The sequence below is a fragment of the Canis lupus genome, chromosome 1 (assembly GCF_003254725.2).
Source record: "Canis lupus dingo isolate Sandy chromosome 1, ASM325472v2, whole genome shotgun sequence".
In the NCBI taxonomy this organism is placed as follows: Eukaryota; Metazoa; Chordata; class Mammalia; order Carnivora; family Canidae; genus Canis; species Canis lupus.
Window position 1 is genome coordinate 28013233 of NC_064243.1, and position 15870 is coordinate 28029102.

A 15870-nucleotide genomic window follows, 5' to 3' on the forward strand; every position below is an offset into this window, starting at 1 on the left:
AGGCACTTGCCATCTACTCACAGCTGAGTACTGTGGAACAGAAACAGCCCTGAACCTGGGGCCAGAAGATCAAGTCCTAGTTCAGGCACTTCCTACCTGTGACTCTGAAACCTTGCTTTCTTCTACTGTACCAAGAATGGGCATATTAGAAAATTACTATAATTATTATTTTTCATTAAAATTTTTTAAAAAAAGATATTATTTATTTATTTGATAGAGAGAGACCGCAAGCACAAGCAGGGGGAGAGGCAGAAGGAGAGGGAGAAGTGGGCTCCCCATCGAGCAGGGAGCCTGATGCAAGATCACAGCCTGAGCCGAAGGCAGATACTTAACTGACTGAGCCACCCAGGTGCCCGAAAATACCTTCATTTTAAAAGAAATGACCAAGTGGTGGATGTCAATATATGTTGAGTAGAAAAATTAGAAAATATACAAAGTAAAATGAAAGAAAAAAATCATCACACCACCACCACTCAGAGGGAACTATTGACAATTTTTTCAATGTATATGGTTCAATATTTTATGCATGTAGTTGACCCTTGAATAACACAGGTTTGAACTGCACAAGTCCAGTCAGACCCAGATTTTTTTTTTGATAAATATGTTTGAAAAGTTTTTGGAGATTTATGAATTTATGATAATTTGAAAAAAACTGGAAAACTGGCTTAGAAATATCAAAGAAAAAAAACTAAGAGAAAGATATGTCAGGAATACATAAAATATATGTAGATACTAGTGTCTTTTATCATTTACCACCATAAAGTATACAGCAATATATACGTGTGAGCAGTTTATCTCTCTAGTAAATTGCATACTGCAGTAAAAAGTGATCTCTCACAGTTCTCGGGTTATTTTTCTCTCTCTTCAGTGCAATACTGTAAACCTTGAATAACCCAATGGGACCCAGACAAAGTGTCACCACTGATGCTGGAAGTGCTCCCAAGAAGCAGAGGAAAGTCATGACATTATAAGAAAAACACAAATTGCTTGATACGTACCATAGATTGAGGTCTGCCGCTGTGGTTGTCTGCCATTTTTCAAAATAAATGAACGCAGCATAAGGACCATTGTAAAAAAGGAAAAGGAACTGATGAGGCTGTTACTGCAGCTACACCAAGTATGAAAATCCTGTATGTTTTGCAAAATGCCTTTTTTTTAAAAAAAATTTATTTCTCTATGAGAGACAGAGACAGAGAAAGAAAGAGAGAGAGAAGGCATGGGCAGGGGAAGGGGCAGAAGGAGAGGGAGATGCAGACTCCCCATTGAGCAGGGAGCCTTCCTGTTGGGGAGGCTTAATCCCAGGACTCTGAGATCACGACCTGAGTTAAGGCAGATGTTTAGTTGGCTGAGCCACCCAGGTGACCTTGCAAAATATCTTTTTCTCTTGTATTGAAAAATGCAGTTTTTATGTGTGTGTAGGAGAGATGCAAGAAAGATGTGCTTACAGACTCTAATATGATTCAAGAAAATTAAAGTCATTATGTGACAACTTAAAGCAAAAGGAGGTTGAAGGATCTAAAGCTGGAGAATTTAATGCCAGCAAAGGATGGTTTGATAAATTTACAAAGAGGTCTGGCTTAAAAATGACAAGAAAACAGAAGCAGTTCTGCCCACCAAGAGTCAGCTGAGGAGTTCTCAGATGCCACTAATAAAATCACTGAGGTGGAAGGATATCTGTCAAACAGATTTTTAATGCAGATGAAAATGCCTTATTTTGGAAAGAAAATGCCACAAAGGACATTTATTAGTAAGGAAGAGAAGTGAGCACCAGGATTGAAGGGGGGCAAGAAGGGGATAGGCTAATCCTACTGTTTTGTGCAAATGCAGTCGGGATTATGATTAGGATTACCCTCATCTATACAGCTGCTAACTCCAAGGTCTTGAAGGGAAAGGGTAAAGACTAACTGCCAATGTTTTACTTGTATGACAAAAAGGCCTGAACACGGAGAACCCTTTTCCTAGGTTGATTCCATTGATGCTTTGTCCCTGAAGTCAGAAAGTACCTTGCCAGTGAAGGACTGCCTTTTAAAGTTCTTTTGATATTGGACAATGCCCCTGGCCATCCAGAACCCCATGGGTTCAACACTGAAGGGACTGAAATGCTCTATCTGCCCCTAAACACAATGTCTCTAATTTAGCCTCTGGGTCAGTGGGGCCATAAGGACCCTTAAGCTCATTACACACATTACTCAAGGGAAGACTGTCAACACTATGGAAGAGAACCCCAACATGGAGAACATCATGAAAATCTGGGAGGTTACACCACTGAAGATGCCATCATTGTTAGAGAAGAAACCGTGAGGGCCGTCAAAGCCCAAATGATAGATTCCTGCTGGAGAAAACTGTATCCAGATGCTGTGCATGACTTCACAGGATTTATAGCAAAGCCAATTAAGGAAATCATGAAAGAGAGTGTAGATATGGCAAAGAAGTTAGGGGGGTGTGAAGCGGTTTCTAGATATGGATCTTGGAGCAATTCAAGAATTGATAGATACCACACCAGAGGAATGAACAGAAGACAACTTGATAGAAATGAATGCCTCTGAACCAGTGCCAGGCGATGAGGAAAGATGTAAAAACCAGTCCCAGAAGACAACTGACACTGGACAGTAGACAGTCCAGCAGAAGGATTCCAGCAGAAGTCAAGATGACTTTGACTTCTTTTACAACTGGGATTCTTCTATGATATAGGTAATGAAACTACAGCAAATGGTGGAAAAAGCATTGTATCATATAAAAACATTTTTAAAAAAGATTTATTTATTTTAGAGAGAGAGAGAGAGAGGGGAGAGGGGCAGAGAGAGACAGAATCTCAAGCAGACTCCCTGCTGAGTGCAGAACCTGCCAACCCTAATCATCTGAGCCGAAATCAAAAGCTGGCAGCTCAGGTGCCCCCTATAAAGAAACATTTTTAGAGAAATGAAAAAGCAAAAAAGTCAGAAATTACAATGTATTTCTGTAAAGTTCTACTGAGTGTGCCTGCCTCTCCTGCCTCTTCTTCTACCTATGGCACCCCTGACACAGCACCAGTTGCTCCTTCTCTACCTCCTCCAAGGTGAAGATGACAAGCACAAAGACCTTTATGATGATCCACTTCTACTTAATGAATAGTAGATAATCATGCCATACAACCAATAAACATCTAGTGTGTGTGTGTGTGTGTGTATATGTATATATATATCTGTGTGTGAAAATCTAACTGTGTCATCATCTCATCATTGCATAGTATTCACTGTGTAGAACATTACGTGTAACACTTATACGGAAGCGGACAGACTATCCTTAGGTAGGCAGTGATAGGCAATAAAATTAATAATGTGTTAGTTTTCTTCCTGTTTCATAACTTTGCTTTTGAAGAATTATAGTATAGTATGGCTCTATCTCCCCCAATCAGAGAAATTGCTTATCAGCCTTTCATCACACATAGGTTGTTTTTTAAAAAATGTAACAATGTTTCTTTCCATCAGTATCATGAAATAGTACTACAACACTGTATGCCACAACAATTCATTCATTCTTATATAGGCTAGGTGCCTGGGAAGTGATTACATTGATTACACTAGGCCACCATAAAGCAACCATATTGCTGCTTCTTTGTTATCAGTGCATGAAGAGCTATACCTGTAAATAAATATAAATTTTCACATTATTGGGACGCCTGGGTGGCTCAGTGATTGAGCGTCTGCCTTCGGCTTAGGATGTGATCCCGGGATCCAGGGTTGAGTCCCACATCGGGCTCTCTGCAAGGAGCCTGCTTCTCCCTCTGCTTGTGTCTCTGTCTCTCTCTCTCTCTGTGTCTCTCATGAATAAATAAATCTTTAAAAAAAAAATCTTCACATTATCTTTTCATTTTTGATGTCAGTATTATTAATACATCTACAGTATTCTATATGACATAGATAATGATGGAGACACAGATGATTCATCTTTTACACAAATGCTATAAACTGACAATATTGATAAATATAGTACAGTACTATAAATTTTCTCTTCTGTATGGTTTTCTTAGTAACATTTTTGTTTTTCCAGCTTACTTTATTATAAGAGAACAGTTTATAACACATATAACATACAAAACAGTTAATCAACTATTTAGAATTATCAGTAAGGCTTCCAGTCAACAGTAGGCTGTTACTATTAAGTGTTTGGGGCAGTCCAAAGTTATATGTGGATTTTCAACTGTATGGACTGGGGGTTGGCACCCCTAACCCCTGTGTTGTTCAAGAGTCAATTGTATATGTTATATACAAACTATTTTATAATTATCTTTCTTTTACTCATAAATTATCATACATATTTCCATGTCTATGAAAATACTTCTATAATGTAATGAATAATATCACATAGTATTCTCTCATATAAATGTTTCATAGCTTAATTCTATATTCATGGAAATTCAATTTTTTCCTTCCTATTTTTAAAAACATTATTTATTTAGTTTAGAGAAAGAGTGTGTGCAAGCATGAGAGGGAGAGGGGGAGGGGGGGAGGGAGAGAAAAGCAGACCCCCTGTTGAGTGCAGAGCCTGACTTGGGGCTTGATCTCATGACCTTGAGATCATGACCTGAGCTAAAGTCAAAAGGCAGACACTCACTGGCTGAGCCACCCAGGCGCACCTCTATCTTCCTATTTTTTTTTAAAGACTATTTATTCATGAGAGAGAGACAGACAGAGAGAGACAGAGACAGAGAGACTCAGAGAGAGAGAGGCAGAGACATAGCAGAGGACAAGGCAGACTCCTTGCAAAGAGCCTGATGTGGGACTCCGGGATGATGCTCTGAGCCAAAGGCAGACACTTAACTGCTGAGCCACCCAGGCATCTGGTATCTTCCTATTTTTAAAACATTGCTTGAAGGAACAGCCTTTTAACTGAGTTGGTGCATGCATACTTGACTATTTTCCTACAGATTTCTAGAGGTAAAAATGTCAGATCAAAAGAGACGAACAATTTCAAAACTTAAAAAATAGCATCACCAAGCTATCTCCCACAAAGAATGGATCAATCTTATATAATTACCAGCAGTGTAGGAGGAACTTATAAACCCCATAGGTTTTATAAGTTTGAAACTTGTTGCCATTTTGTCAAGGGGGAACATTCTTTATCATTTATTGTTTTAATTTCTATTATCTAATCACTGGAAGGTGGATCACTGGACAATGGACAATGAAATATATGTTCATTGCCATTTACATATATTTAAGAATGGCCTCTGAATGCCCTTTTCCTTCTTTTCTGATTTTTAAGTTTTTTCTTTTTTTTTTTTTAATGTGTGTTAGGGGTATTACTTCTTTATCTGACACACATTTTGTGACATTCTTCCTCATCCTGGGTTATTACTTGTTTTTAGATTTTGCTTATGGTGTGTTTTTTCTCTTTGACATTTCCCATTTCATAGTTTTTTATTATTAAAATGTTTCAAAATGTTTTCTGAATCTGTTACCAAGGATAAAAAGTCATTCCTTAACCCATGATTATATATCTATATGCTTTCAGCATAATGAGCATTTGTTTTTATAATTAAAATCTACAAATACTTAAGAAAATTCTGAATCTAGGGGGATCCCTGGGTAGCTCAGCAGTTTAGAGCCTGCCTTCAGCTCAGGGCATGATCCTGGAGACCTGGGATCGAGTCCCACGTCGGGCTCCCTGAATGGAGCCTGCTTCTCCCTCTGCCTGTGTCTCTGCCTCTCTCTCTCTCTTTCATGAATAAATAAATAAAATCTTAAAAAAAAAAAAAAAGAAAATTCTGAATCTAGTTCTCCGAAGATGACAGTTCTGTAAGAGTGGCCATGATACAGCTGGAACACTTCACTTCTAGCAAACTTCACTTGTGCCTGACAGAGAAAACAGAGGCCTTCTTATACTCCTTCTTCTACCAGAAACCATTGTCATTTAAACAGATATGCCTCACTGGCCTATCTCAGTAGAAAAGCGACCCTTCCTTGTTCCACATTCTAATGTGTGTATTTCCTCCAGTCCCCAGGGATCATTCCCCTTGTTCTGTAACTTGAGTGGCTCCTCTCACAGGGCTCTCTCCTCCTAGTTTGTACCTACTCTCATCATTACTTTCTATAAAGGTCCCTAAATCCTGTGCTCTCCACTGCTTACTGCTCAGCTTTTCCTTTCCTTTGAAGTGCAGCTTCTTGGAGAAGCCATCTATTCTGATCACATCTTTTCTTCTGCAATGGAGACAATTTGATTCATGCTTCCAGGACTCTCATCAGAACTCTCCTCTTGTAGGTCACAACGGTCTCTTGGCTGCAAATCCCAAAGGGTACTTTGCAGTCTGTACTTTACTTCTCCTTTTGGCATTTGTCACTGTTTGTTTGGTTAGACTGATTGATTGATTTATAATTGCAGTAAAATTAGTATATAATGTTATATTAATTTCAACTGTACAACACAGCGCTTCAACAGGGCTATACTTTACTCAATGATGGTAAGTGGAGTTATCACCTGTCACCAAAAATGGTGTCATAATATTACTGATTGTATCCTCTACGCCGTACTTTTCATCTCCATGACTTATTTGGGATTTGTCACGCTTGACCATGCCTTCCCTAAATCTTTCTTTCATGATGTTATGATACAACTTTCTCTTGGTTTTCCTCTTACCTCTATTAGGGTGACTTTTTGGCTGGCTTGCTCATTTTTCTTTGTGTGCTTGTCCTTGGTCCTCACGGCTCTGCTCTTTGCCCACTTTGTGTGCTTGTCCTTGGTCCTCACGGCTCTGCTCTTTGCCCACTTCAGAACTACAGGAGGGAAAGAAGAGAAACAAGAGCCCATGAGAAAGCTGCTGTAACAGCTCACATGAGGCTCTGATTTAGGATAAGGACAACAGGAATACAAGGGGAGATCGACAGGAGGGTATGAAAGAGCATTTGATGCACTATATGAGTGATTAGACTAGGGGGTGAGCGGCAGGGAGTAGCTTAAAACAATGCAGAGACATGAACCTTCAACTGGTTGGGCTCCTTCTTTACTATGATGAAAGGACAGAATAAAATAAATTTTACTTCTCTCAGAAAAGTATCAGCTGCTTGGGAAAAAACAAAGTTTTTATCAAAATAATAATAATAATTATACATAAAGAAAGTTTTATCAAAGTAGATGGAAAAATGCATGTGCATAGAAATAACAGGAGATTCCTTAGGGACAAAAAAGAAGGTAAATGAAATTTATCTATTTATATTTAAAGATTTTATTTACTTATTTATGAGACACACACACAGGGAGGCAGAAACATAGGCAGAGGGAGAAGCAGGCTCCTCGCACGGAGCCCAATGTGGGACTTGATCCCAGGACCTTGGGACCATGACCTGAACCAAAGGTAAATGTTCTACCACTGAGCCACCCAGGTACCCCAGGTGAAGGAAATTTCTACATAGAAAGCTGTGACATGATCTAGGAATTCCACTACTAGGTATTTACCCAAAGAAAATAAAAACACAAATTCAAAGAAATATATACCTCTATGTTTACTGCAGCATTATTTTTACAATAACCAAGATATGCAAGGAACCCAAGTGTCCACTGTTAGATGAATAAAGAAGATGTAGTATATATGTGTATATATATATATATACACACATGTGTATATATGTATGTATATATGTGTATATATACACACACATATATACACACATACACACACAATGAAATATTAGTCATAAAAAAGAACACGATCTTTCCATTTGTGACAACATGGATAAAGCTACAAGGTACTATGCTAAGTGAAATAAGTCAGACAGAGAAGGACAAATACCACATGATATCACTTACAGGAGGAATATAAAAAACAAATGAAAACAAAAAGGAGAATCAGACCTATAAATACAGAGAACTGATGGTTTCCAGAGCAGAGGGGAGTGGGGGGTTGAGCAAAATTGAAGAAGGAAAGTGGGAGATAGAGGCTTCCAGTTATGGAATGAATAGTCATAGGAATAAAAGGTACAGAGAGAAATAGTTACTGAGGTTGTAATAGTGTTGTATGGTGAAAGACAGTAGCTACACTAGTGGCAAGCATAGACTTATTGAATCACTATGCTGTGTACCTGAAACTAATGAGACATTGCAAGTCAATTATACTAAAAAAAAAAAAAAAAAAAAAAAAAAGCTGTGATATTCTGACCTGTGGGATATGGAATGCAGTTTTTTAAACAGTTCAACAGTAGGAGGAAAATATAAAACAAATATTTGTGAATGAGTGCAGAGTAGTGTAAATGATGTTAGGAGAAAGAAAATACAAAAATGATAAAAAAAAAAAAGGGGAAATTTAGAGTGGAATATAGTGTTTCCTTTCTAGAATATCTGGGAATGGTGGAAGAGTTTGACACAGATGCAAGAATTTCAAAATCAAGTCATATGTAGGATTGAATAGAGATTGTTATGAACTCAATTGTGTTCTCTCAAAATGCACAGGTTGAAGCCACCCTAATCCCCAAAGTGGAAGCAGGGCCTTTAAGGAGATTAATTCAAGTTAAATGAGGCCACAAGGGTGAGGTTCTAATCTCTGGAACTGGTAGTCCTTATTATACGAGGAAGAGACATCATGGAGCTCTTTCTCTCCATACATGCACTGGGGAGAGGCCATGTGAGGACACAGAAAGAAGGTGGTCATCTGCAAGCTAGTAAGAGAGGCTTCACCAACAATCAATCCTGCTGGAACCTTGATTTTGAACTTTCAGCCTCCACAACTGTGAAAAAACAAATGTCTGTTGCTTAAGCAACCCAGTCTGTGGTACTGTATGGCAGCCTGAGAAGATGATGTGGAGATATAAAAGGTAAGCAAAATGAGATCAGATGGCTAAGAAGGACAAGGTCAGAAATTAAAAGATGAAAGAATGAATGGAGTATATATTTCAAAAGGAGGCAAATGATGAGAGAAAGGAAAGGCTGAGTTCTAAAAAAGTAAGCACTGATAATTTTAATCTCACTCCAGGGAACCTGTCCTTGGCATTAAAGTACAAACTCAGGTCTCTTTGGGGGTCGGGGGAGTAACACGGCGAGTGAGAGAAGCATGTGAGGGGTAATACAGTAAACTGGCAAACCAGAGAGTGGATGACCATTGCAGGGGAGGCAATCCACTGCCTCAGCTCCATCTTGGATGCCATGGGACACTGTGAAACTGTGGTCCAAAACTTCAGATTATCTTCAAGAGAAGTTGGAAGTCCGCATTTATGTGAAATCTTTTTGTATTTGGGCGACTGAAAATTGCGCGCGCGCCCACACACACACACACACACACCCAACCAAGGATACTAGGACTGCATCTTGCTGGTGAGCCCTAGTTCTTGATCTCTGCTCCAGCCACAGAGCATGTGCCGGCCTCAGGGTACCCCAGGTACTTTCACTTTAGTTCACCTAGGCCCTTCTCTTTTTGTTCACCCTGTCTCAATATGGTCTTTAAGACTAATGCTGTCTTATATATATTTTTTTATTTAAATTTTTATGTTTTTAAGATTTTATTTATTTATTTATGAGAGACACACAGAGAGAAGAAAAGACATAGACAGAGGGAGAAGTAGGCTCTATGCAGGGAGCCCAATGCAGGACTCGATCCCAGGACCCCGGGATCACGCCCTGAGCTAAAGGCAGACGCTCAACCACTGAGCCACCCAGGCATCCCACTGTGTTATATATTTGGCTTTCACTGAGCACTGTGGGAAAATCAAACTGTGATCCTCTCCACCTTTGTGGAGATCCTCTCCACCAGTGTCCCATTCTATATAGATTAGAATCTAACAGAAAATTACCTTGAAAACATATACATCTAGACTTTTGGTTGTAGCCAAGATAGAGTAATGGAGACTAGATATACCACTTGCCTAAAACCACCACCACCAAAAGCCCCTCCCAAACAGTGAACAAAATATATGAAACAACAGTTTTCAAGCCAATGAATCACTGGCAACAAAGGACACTGATACCCAAGAGATGGAGAATAAATGAGATGAACCTGATGGTCACCCATCTTACTACCTTGAGAGTTTCCAGGCCATAGCACAGGGAGATGAAGCCTGCATGGGTCCTGGTGGAGTCCCTGACAGCTGAGGGTCTGAGGACATGAAAGTGGCTACAGTTCAGAGTGCCAGGGAGGAGAAAGCTTCACAGCGAGAGAATGTGAAGTTCTACAAAGGGTTCCCTTCAAGTATTCAGCAAGTACTGATGAACGGATGCATCTAAGGAAATTTCCTGAAGCCAGAACAGTACTTGTTCCTACCAGCCAGGCTGGAAAACCTCACAACTCAGAACACACTGCATAGAGTACCCAGAGGGATTGTGTCTGTAGTGAGGAATAATTATGGCTCTGGTCCCACCTAACAAATCTTAAAAGCAAGACCTCAAAGGATCAAACTGTTCTGAGGTAGCTTAATTACATTCTAGAATAGAGCTCAAGGATACCTATAGATATATAGAAATATCTAGCAACCCAAAGGTAAAAATTTCAATGTACAGCATCCCAATAAAAATTTACTAAGGGGGGGGGAGTGGCAAAGAAGTACAACCCACGATGAGGATAAAACAAATTGAAATGAACATAGATGTTAGAATTATTAAAACAATGTTAGAAAAAAACATTACAGTTATTAAGACTATATTCCACCTGCTCAAAAGGTTAAGTAGACACATGGAAGACATCGAGAAGGGCCACGATGAAAACTAAAATGCCCGAGGTGAGAAATATACTGGAAGGGATTAAAGTCAGAACAGACACTGCAGAAAAAAGATCAGAATCAGATAACTTGAAGACATAGCATTAGAAACTATTAATAGAAATTAAATGGAACACAGAGCAAGAGAAAAGATGCTCTGAAAAAAAGAATTAAAAAAAAAAGTATCAGTGAGCCATGGGACACCTTTATGTGGCCTAACAGATGTGTAATTGGAATCCCCAAACAGACAGATGCAGAAACAAAACAAAATAAAACAAAACAAAACTGAAGAAAAAAGGCCCAAATGTCCCATATTTGAGGAAAATATAAACCTACAGATCCAACCAGCCCCTAGCACAAGAAACATAAAGAAAATTATGATGCTATGTACAGAAGAACAAGATAAGCATAAAAACTGCAGGTGAGAAGGCAATGAAGCAACATTTTTAAAGTACCAGAAAAAAAGTGCAAATCTTTCAACACAGAATTTTATGCCAAGTGAAAATAGCTTTCAGAAACAAAAGTGATCTAGTTCTTTTCAGACATCTTTTCAGTGAAGGCATTTATATTTAGCTAGCCAAAACTACAAGAAATGTTGAAGGGAGTCTTCCAGGTGTAAGGAAAATGATAGCAGGTGAAGATATGGATTTACAGAAAGGAATTACAAAATACCAAAGATGGAAACAAAATGGGCAAATATTAATATTTTTTTATTCATTCTCTTCAAAAGATGACAGTTTAAACAAAAATAACAACATCCTGAGGTGTTTATTTTTTATTTTTATTTTTTTCTGAGGTGTTTATAACTTAAGTGAATGTATGACTATAGAAGCATGAAGGTCAGGTGGGGAGAAGTGGAAATGTACCATCTTAAAGATTCTGAAGATACACTGTGATAAAGATTCGTATTTTAAACCCTAAAAAAAAAATCCCTAAAATAGTAAAACACAGCATTACAGATACTAAGCTAACATGAAAAACAGATAAAACATAATCTAAAAGAAAGCAGAAAACAATGAAAAAAGAACTGATGAGACGACTAGAAAACAAAAAGCGGTATAATAGACTAAAACTCATCCATATTAAATAATTGTATTAAATATAGATGTTTGTCTAATTATTCTAATTAAAAGGCAGAAATGGTCATATTGGATAAAAAGAGCACAACTTAGTTATATGCTGCCTGTAAGAAACATGCTTTAATTCTCAACCTCTTTGCATCTTTATATTTAAAGTAGGAAAACACATACACCATTATAATACTATTAAAAGAAAGCTAGACTTTGTTAATATTAAATGAAGTAGATTTCAGAACAACGAATATGATCAGAAAAAGTCATTTAATAATGAGAGTGTCAATCCTTTAAGAGGACATAACAATCCTAAACATATGGACACCTAATACAGAGCTTCAAAATACATGACACAAAAACTAACAGCTACAAGAATGAAAAAAAAAAAACAAGCCCACAATATTAGCTGAAGACTTCAATATTCAACTCTCAATAATAGAACAGGTAAACAGAAAATCAGTAAGGCAGCAGAAGACATAAACAACACTATTAGCCCATGTGATCCAATTAATTTATAAAAGAACACTTCATGTAGAAAAATGCATTATACACATTCTTTTCAAGAGTACTAAATACTTTTACAAGAGAGACCATATTAAGAACCGTAAGACAATTCTCAATCAATTTAAAAAGATTTGGCTCACATAGAGTATGTTCTCTGACCACAATGGAGTGAGAAATCAGTAACAGAAAGATCTCTGGGAAACTTCCTAAATATTGGAAATGAAATAACCCACTTCTAAGTAACCCACAGGTCAGAGAAGAAATCTGAAGGAAAATTAAAAAATGTTTTGAAAGACATGAAAATGAAACCTCAACATATCAAACTTTGTGGAATGCCATTCAAGAGTGCTTAGTGGGAAATTTATGGTACTACAATGTTTATAATAGGAGAGAAGAAAGGTGTGAAATCAATGACCACAGTTTCCACCTTAAAAAACTAGGAAAAGGACAAATTAAATCCAAAATAAGCAGAAATAAAGACCAGAGTAGAAATCAATGAAACAGAATATAGATAAATAATAAACAGAAATCAGGGCACCTGAGTGGCTCAGTTGGTTAAACGTCTGCAAATAATAAACTGAAATCAGGGCACCTGAGCGGCTCAGTTGGTTAAATGTCTGCTTTTGGCTCGGGTTGTGGTCTCGTGGTTCTGGGATTGAGCCTCGCATTGGGCTCCCTGCTCAGTGGAGAGTCTGCTTCTCCCTCTCCTTCTGCCCCCTACTCCTGCTCTTTCTCAAATAAATAAAAAAAATTAAAAACAAAACCATAAACAGAAATCAATGAAACAAAAAGCTGATTCTCTGAAAAGATCAATAATATTGAAAGACCATAAGCCAGGCTGATTGGAAAAAAAGAAAGAAATTATCAACACCAGGGATTAGAGAAATGCAACACTATCACAGATTCTATTAATACTGAAAAGATAATGAGGGAATATTATGAACAACTTTATGTCAATCAATTCAACCATGAGTGAAATACATCCTTGAAAGAAACAAACTATCAAAGTCTATACTAAAAAAAGAAAAATAGATAACCTTAATAGCTCTATTTCTATTAAATAAATTGAGTTTGTCGTTAAAAATCTCCCAAAAAAGAAAATTCCAGGACCAGACAGCTTTATTGGTGAGTTTACCCAATATTCGAAGAAGAAATAAAATGTCTGTGAAAGTGGTAGAGCTAAGGACTTCTGCAGAAAACTGGCAAAAATGGTTAGAATCAATATTTTTCAGAATTCTGGAAATAACCAAAAGCTTGTGGCAACTGCAGAATGTTTATTCAAGAAAAATGGTTGAATCTTGGTAAGATCTTTCAAGCTTTGTGGCATTTTAACCAGAACGAGTCCCATCCCCCACTGTTGGCTCTGTGAGGACCTTGGAACAGAATAGCCAGCATTTACGGTGAAAGCAGGTAGCCTTGGCAGCTACTGGAAGGCACAGAACAGGGATGGAGCTCTTTCAAAGCCTCATTTTCAAAGAATTGTCTTCTTGATCTGTCTGGTGGTTCTTTGGAAGATAACACTTGTAAGGCTATCTGTATTTGACCTATCTCAGGGGTTGCCTTTTCTCTGGGAGGCACTTGTTGAAAACAATTACAGTTAACTTCAAGGCTGCCTCAGTGATGGAGAACAGTCAAACAACAGACTAAAAAGCTGAAAAGGAAAAGTTGGGGAGACGTCTATAGGGTTTTAAAAAGCTTGGATATAGTCCTGAGTCTAGAAGGTCTCACATGTGTAGTAGGGTTGTGTGCATGCACAGCAGAGGCCTAAGGATGCCTTACACCTTCATTTCTGGCTGATCTTAATGCTCTGTGCTAACAGGAAGGAAAGCTAAGACAGAGATGTCAACTGTTTGGCTAAATATGGACAGTGTGCACGACTGCTTGGCTAAATATTGAAGTTGCACACAATACCCCAAGAGAACCCCTTAGCAAGACTGGGAGACTTACCGGTTTCCAGGTGTTTGGGGAAATCTTTGTCCAATTAGCTGATCACTAATCTAACCAAGCAGAGACTTCAGTGGCCATAAGTTATAGTGTTACAGAATTTATTCAGAGAAGTTATTTAACAAACAAAAACAACTACAATAAGTAGCAGCAACAAATCCCAGGGAAGGGAAGAATTTGATTTCCAGAGTTGTCATACAGTATTTAAAATGTCCAGTTTTCAACAAAAGATTACAAGACACACAAAGAAACCAGAGGTATGGCCCATACAAAGGGGAAAAGAGTCATCAACAGAAACTGTGCCTTTAGAAATCCACACATTGGACTTTGTAGACAACGACTTGGAATCTACCATTGGAAGTATGTTCAAAGAACTAAAAAAAATCATGTCACCAAATCGAGTGTATCAGTGAAGAAATAAAAATTACAAAAGAAAAAATACCAAGGCTACACAGACTTCCAGAAAATGGAAGAGGTGGGAATTCTTCCTAACTCATTCCACGAAGGTGAATTCCTCAGATACCAAACCAGACTAAGACATTACAAGAAAACAACGGACCCTATGCCTCATGAACAAAATGCAAAAAGCTCTAAATTAAATTTTAGAAAATCAAGTTCATCAATTTATAAAAATGGTAACATACCATGATTACATAGGGTTTCTCCTAAGAATGAAAGGTTAGTTTAAATTTGAAAACCAGTGTAATTTACCATACTAACAAATTAATAAAGAAAAATCATGTGATTATCTTAATAGATACAGAAAGAGCATCTGACAAAAATCCAACATCCATTCCTGATACAAATTCTCAGCAAACTGGGAAATAAAATTAACCACCTGATAAAAGAGATTTATAAAAAACATCTATGATAATATCATACTTGATGGTGAGAGACTAAATGTTTTCCCACTCATTACCCATAAGATCATGAAGAAGGTAACACTATGTATTCTCATCATTTCTATTTGATACTGTAACACTGTACTGGAGATTTAGCCTATGCTATAAGGCAAAAATATAAGAATAAAAATAAAAATAAAAGGCATTCAATTTGGAAAGGAAGAAATTAAACCTGTTTTCTATTTGCTTGAATGTCTATGTAGAGAATCTAGTAAAATATACTAAAAAAAGCTACTAAAACTAAAAAGACATTAAGATGGCGTAATACAAGTTCAACATCCAACAGTCAATGGTATTTCTATAAATGAGCAACAAACAATTATAAACTGATACTGGAAAACAGTATCATTTACATATGAAATACTCAGGAATAAATGAGCCAAACGTGTAGAACTTATACCCTAAAAACTGAAAAAAAAAAAAAAAAGGAAAAACAAAACAAAACAAAAACAAAAACAAAAAACAAACCAGTGCTGCAAGAAATTGAAGGAGACCTCAATAAATGAAGAAATATATCACGTTAAATGAGTCAGATTACTGAACACTGTTAACATGTCAGTTCCCCCCACACTGATCTGTGGATTCAAGGCATGCCAATTGGAGCTCTAGAAGGCTGCTACGAAGCTTATTCTAAAATTCATGCAGACTTAAAAAGGACCTTGGATAGCTAAACCAACATTAAAAAATGACAACGTTGGAGGACCAATAATACCTAATTCCAAGACATACTATAAGGCTGTAGTAATCAAGATGGTGTGTTATTGATGTAAAGACAGAAAAGGAGAGCAATGG

At 37.5% G+C, this 15870-nt stretch overlaps 1 protein-coding gene across 1 annotated transcript in view; it reads right to left on the reverse strand.

Annotated features, from left to right (window-relative positions):
• AHI1 (Abelson helper integration site 1) overlaps positions 1 to 15870 on the reverse strand; it is a 200017-nt gene that overhangs the window by 3353 nt on the left and 180794 nt on the right. Inside the window, 1 exon segment of the mRNA XM_025422343.3 lies at positions 6616 to 6752. Coding sequence (XP_025278128.3) covers positions 6647 to 6752 — 106 coding nt within the window. The 3' untranslated portion in view covers positions 6616 to 6646.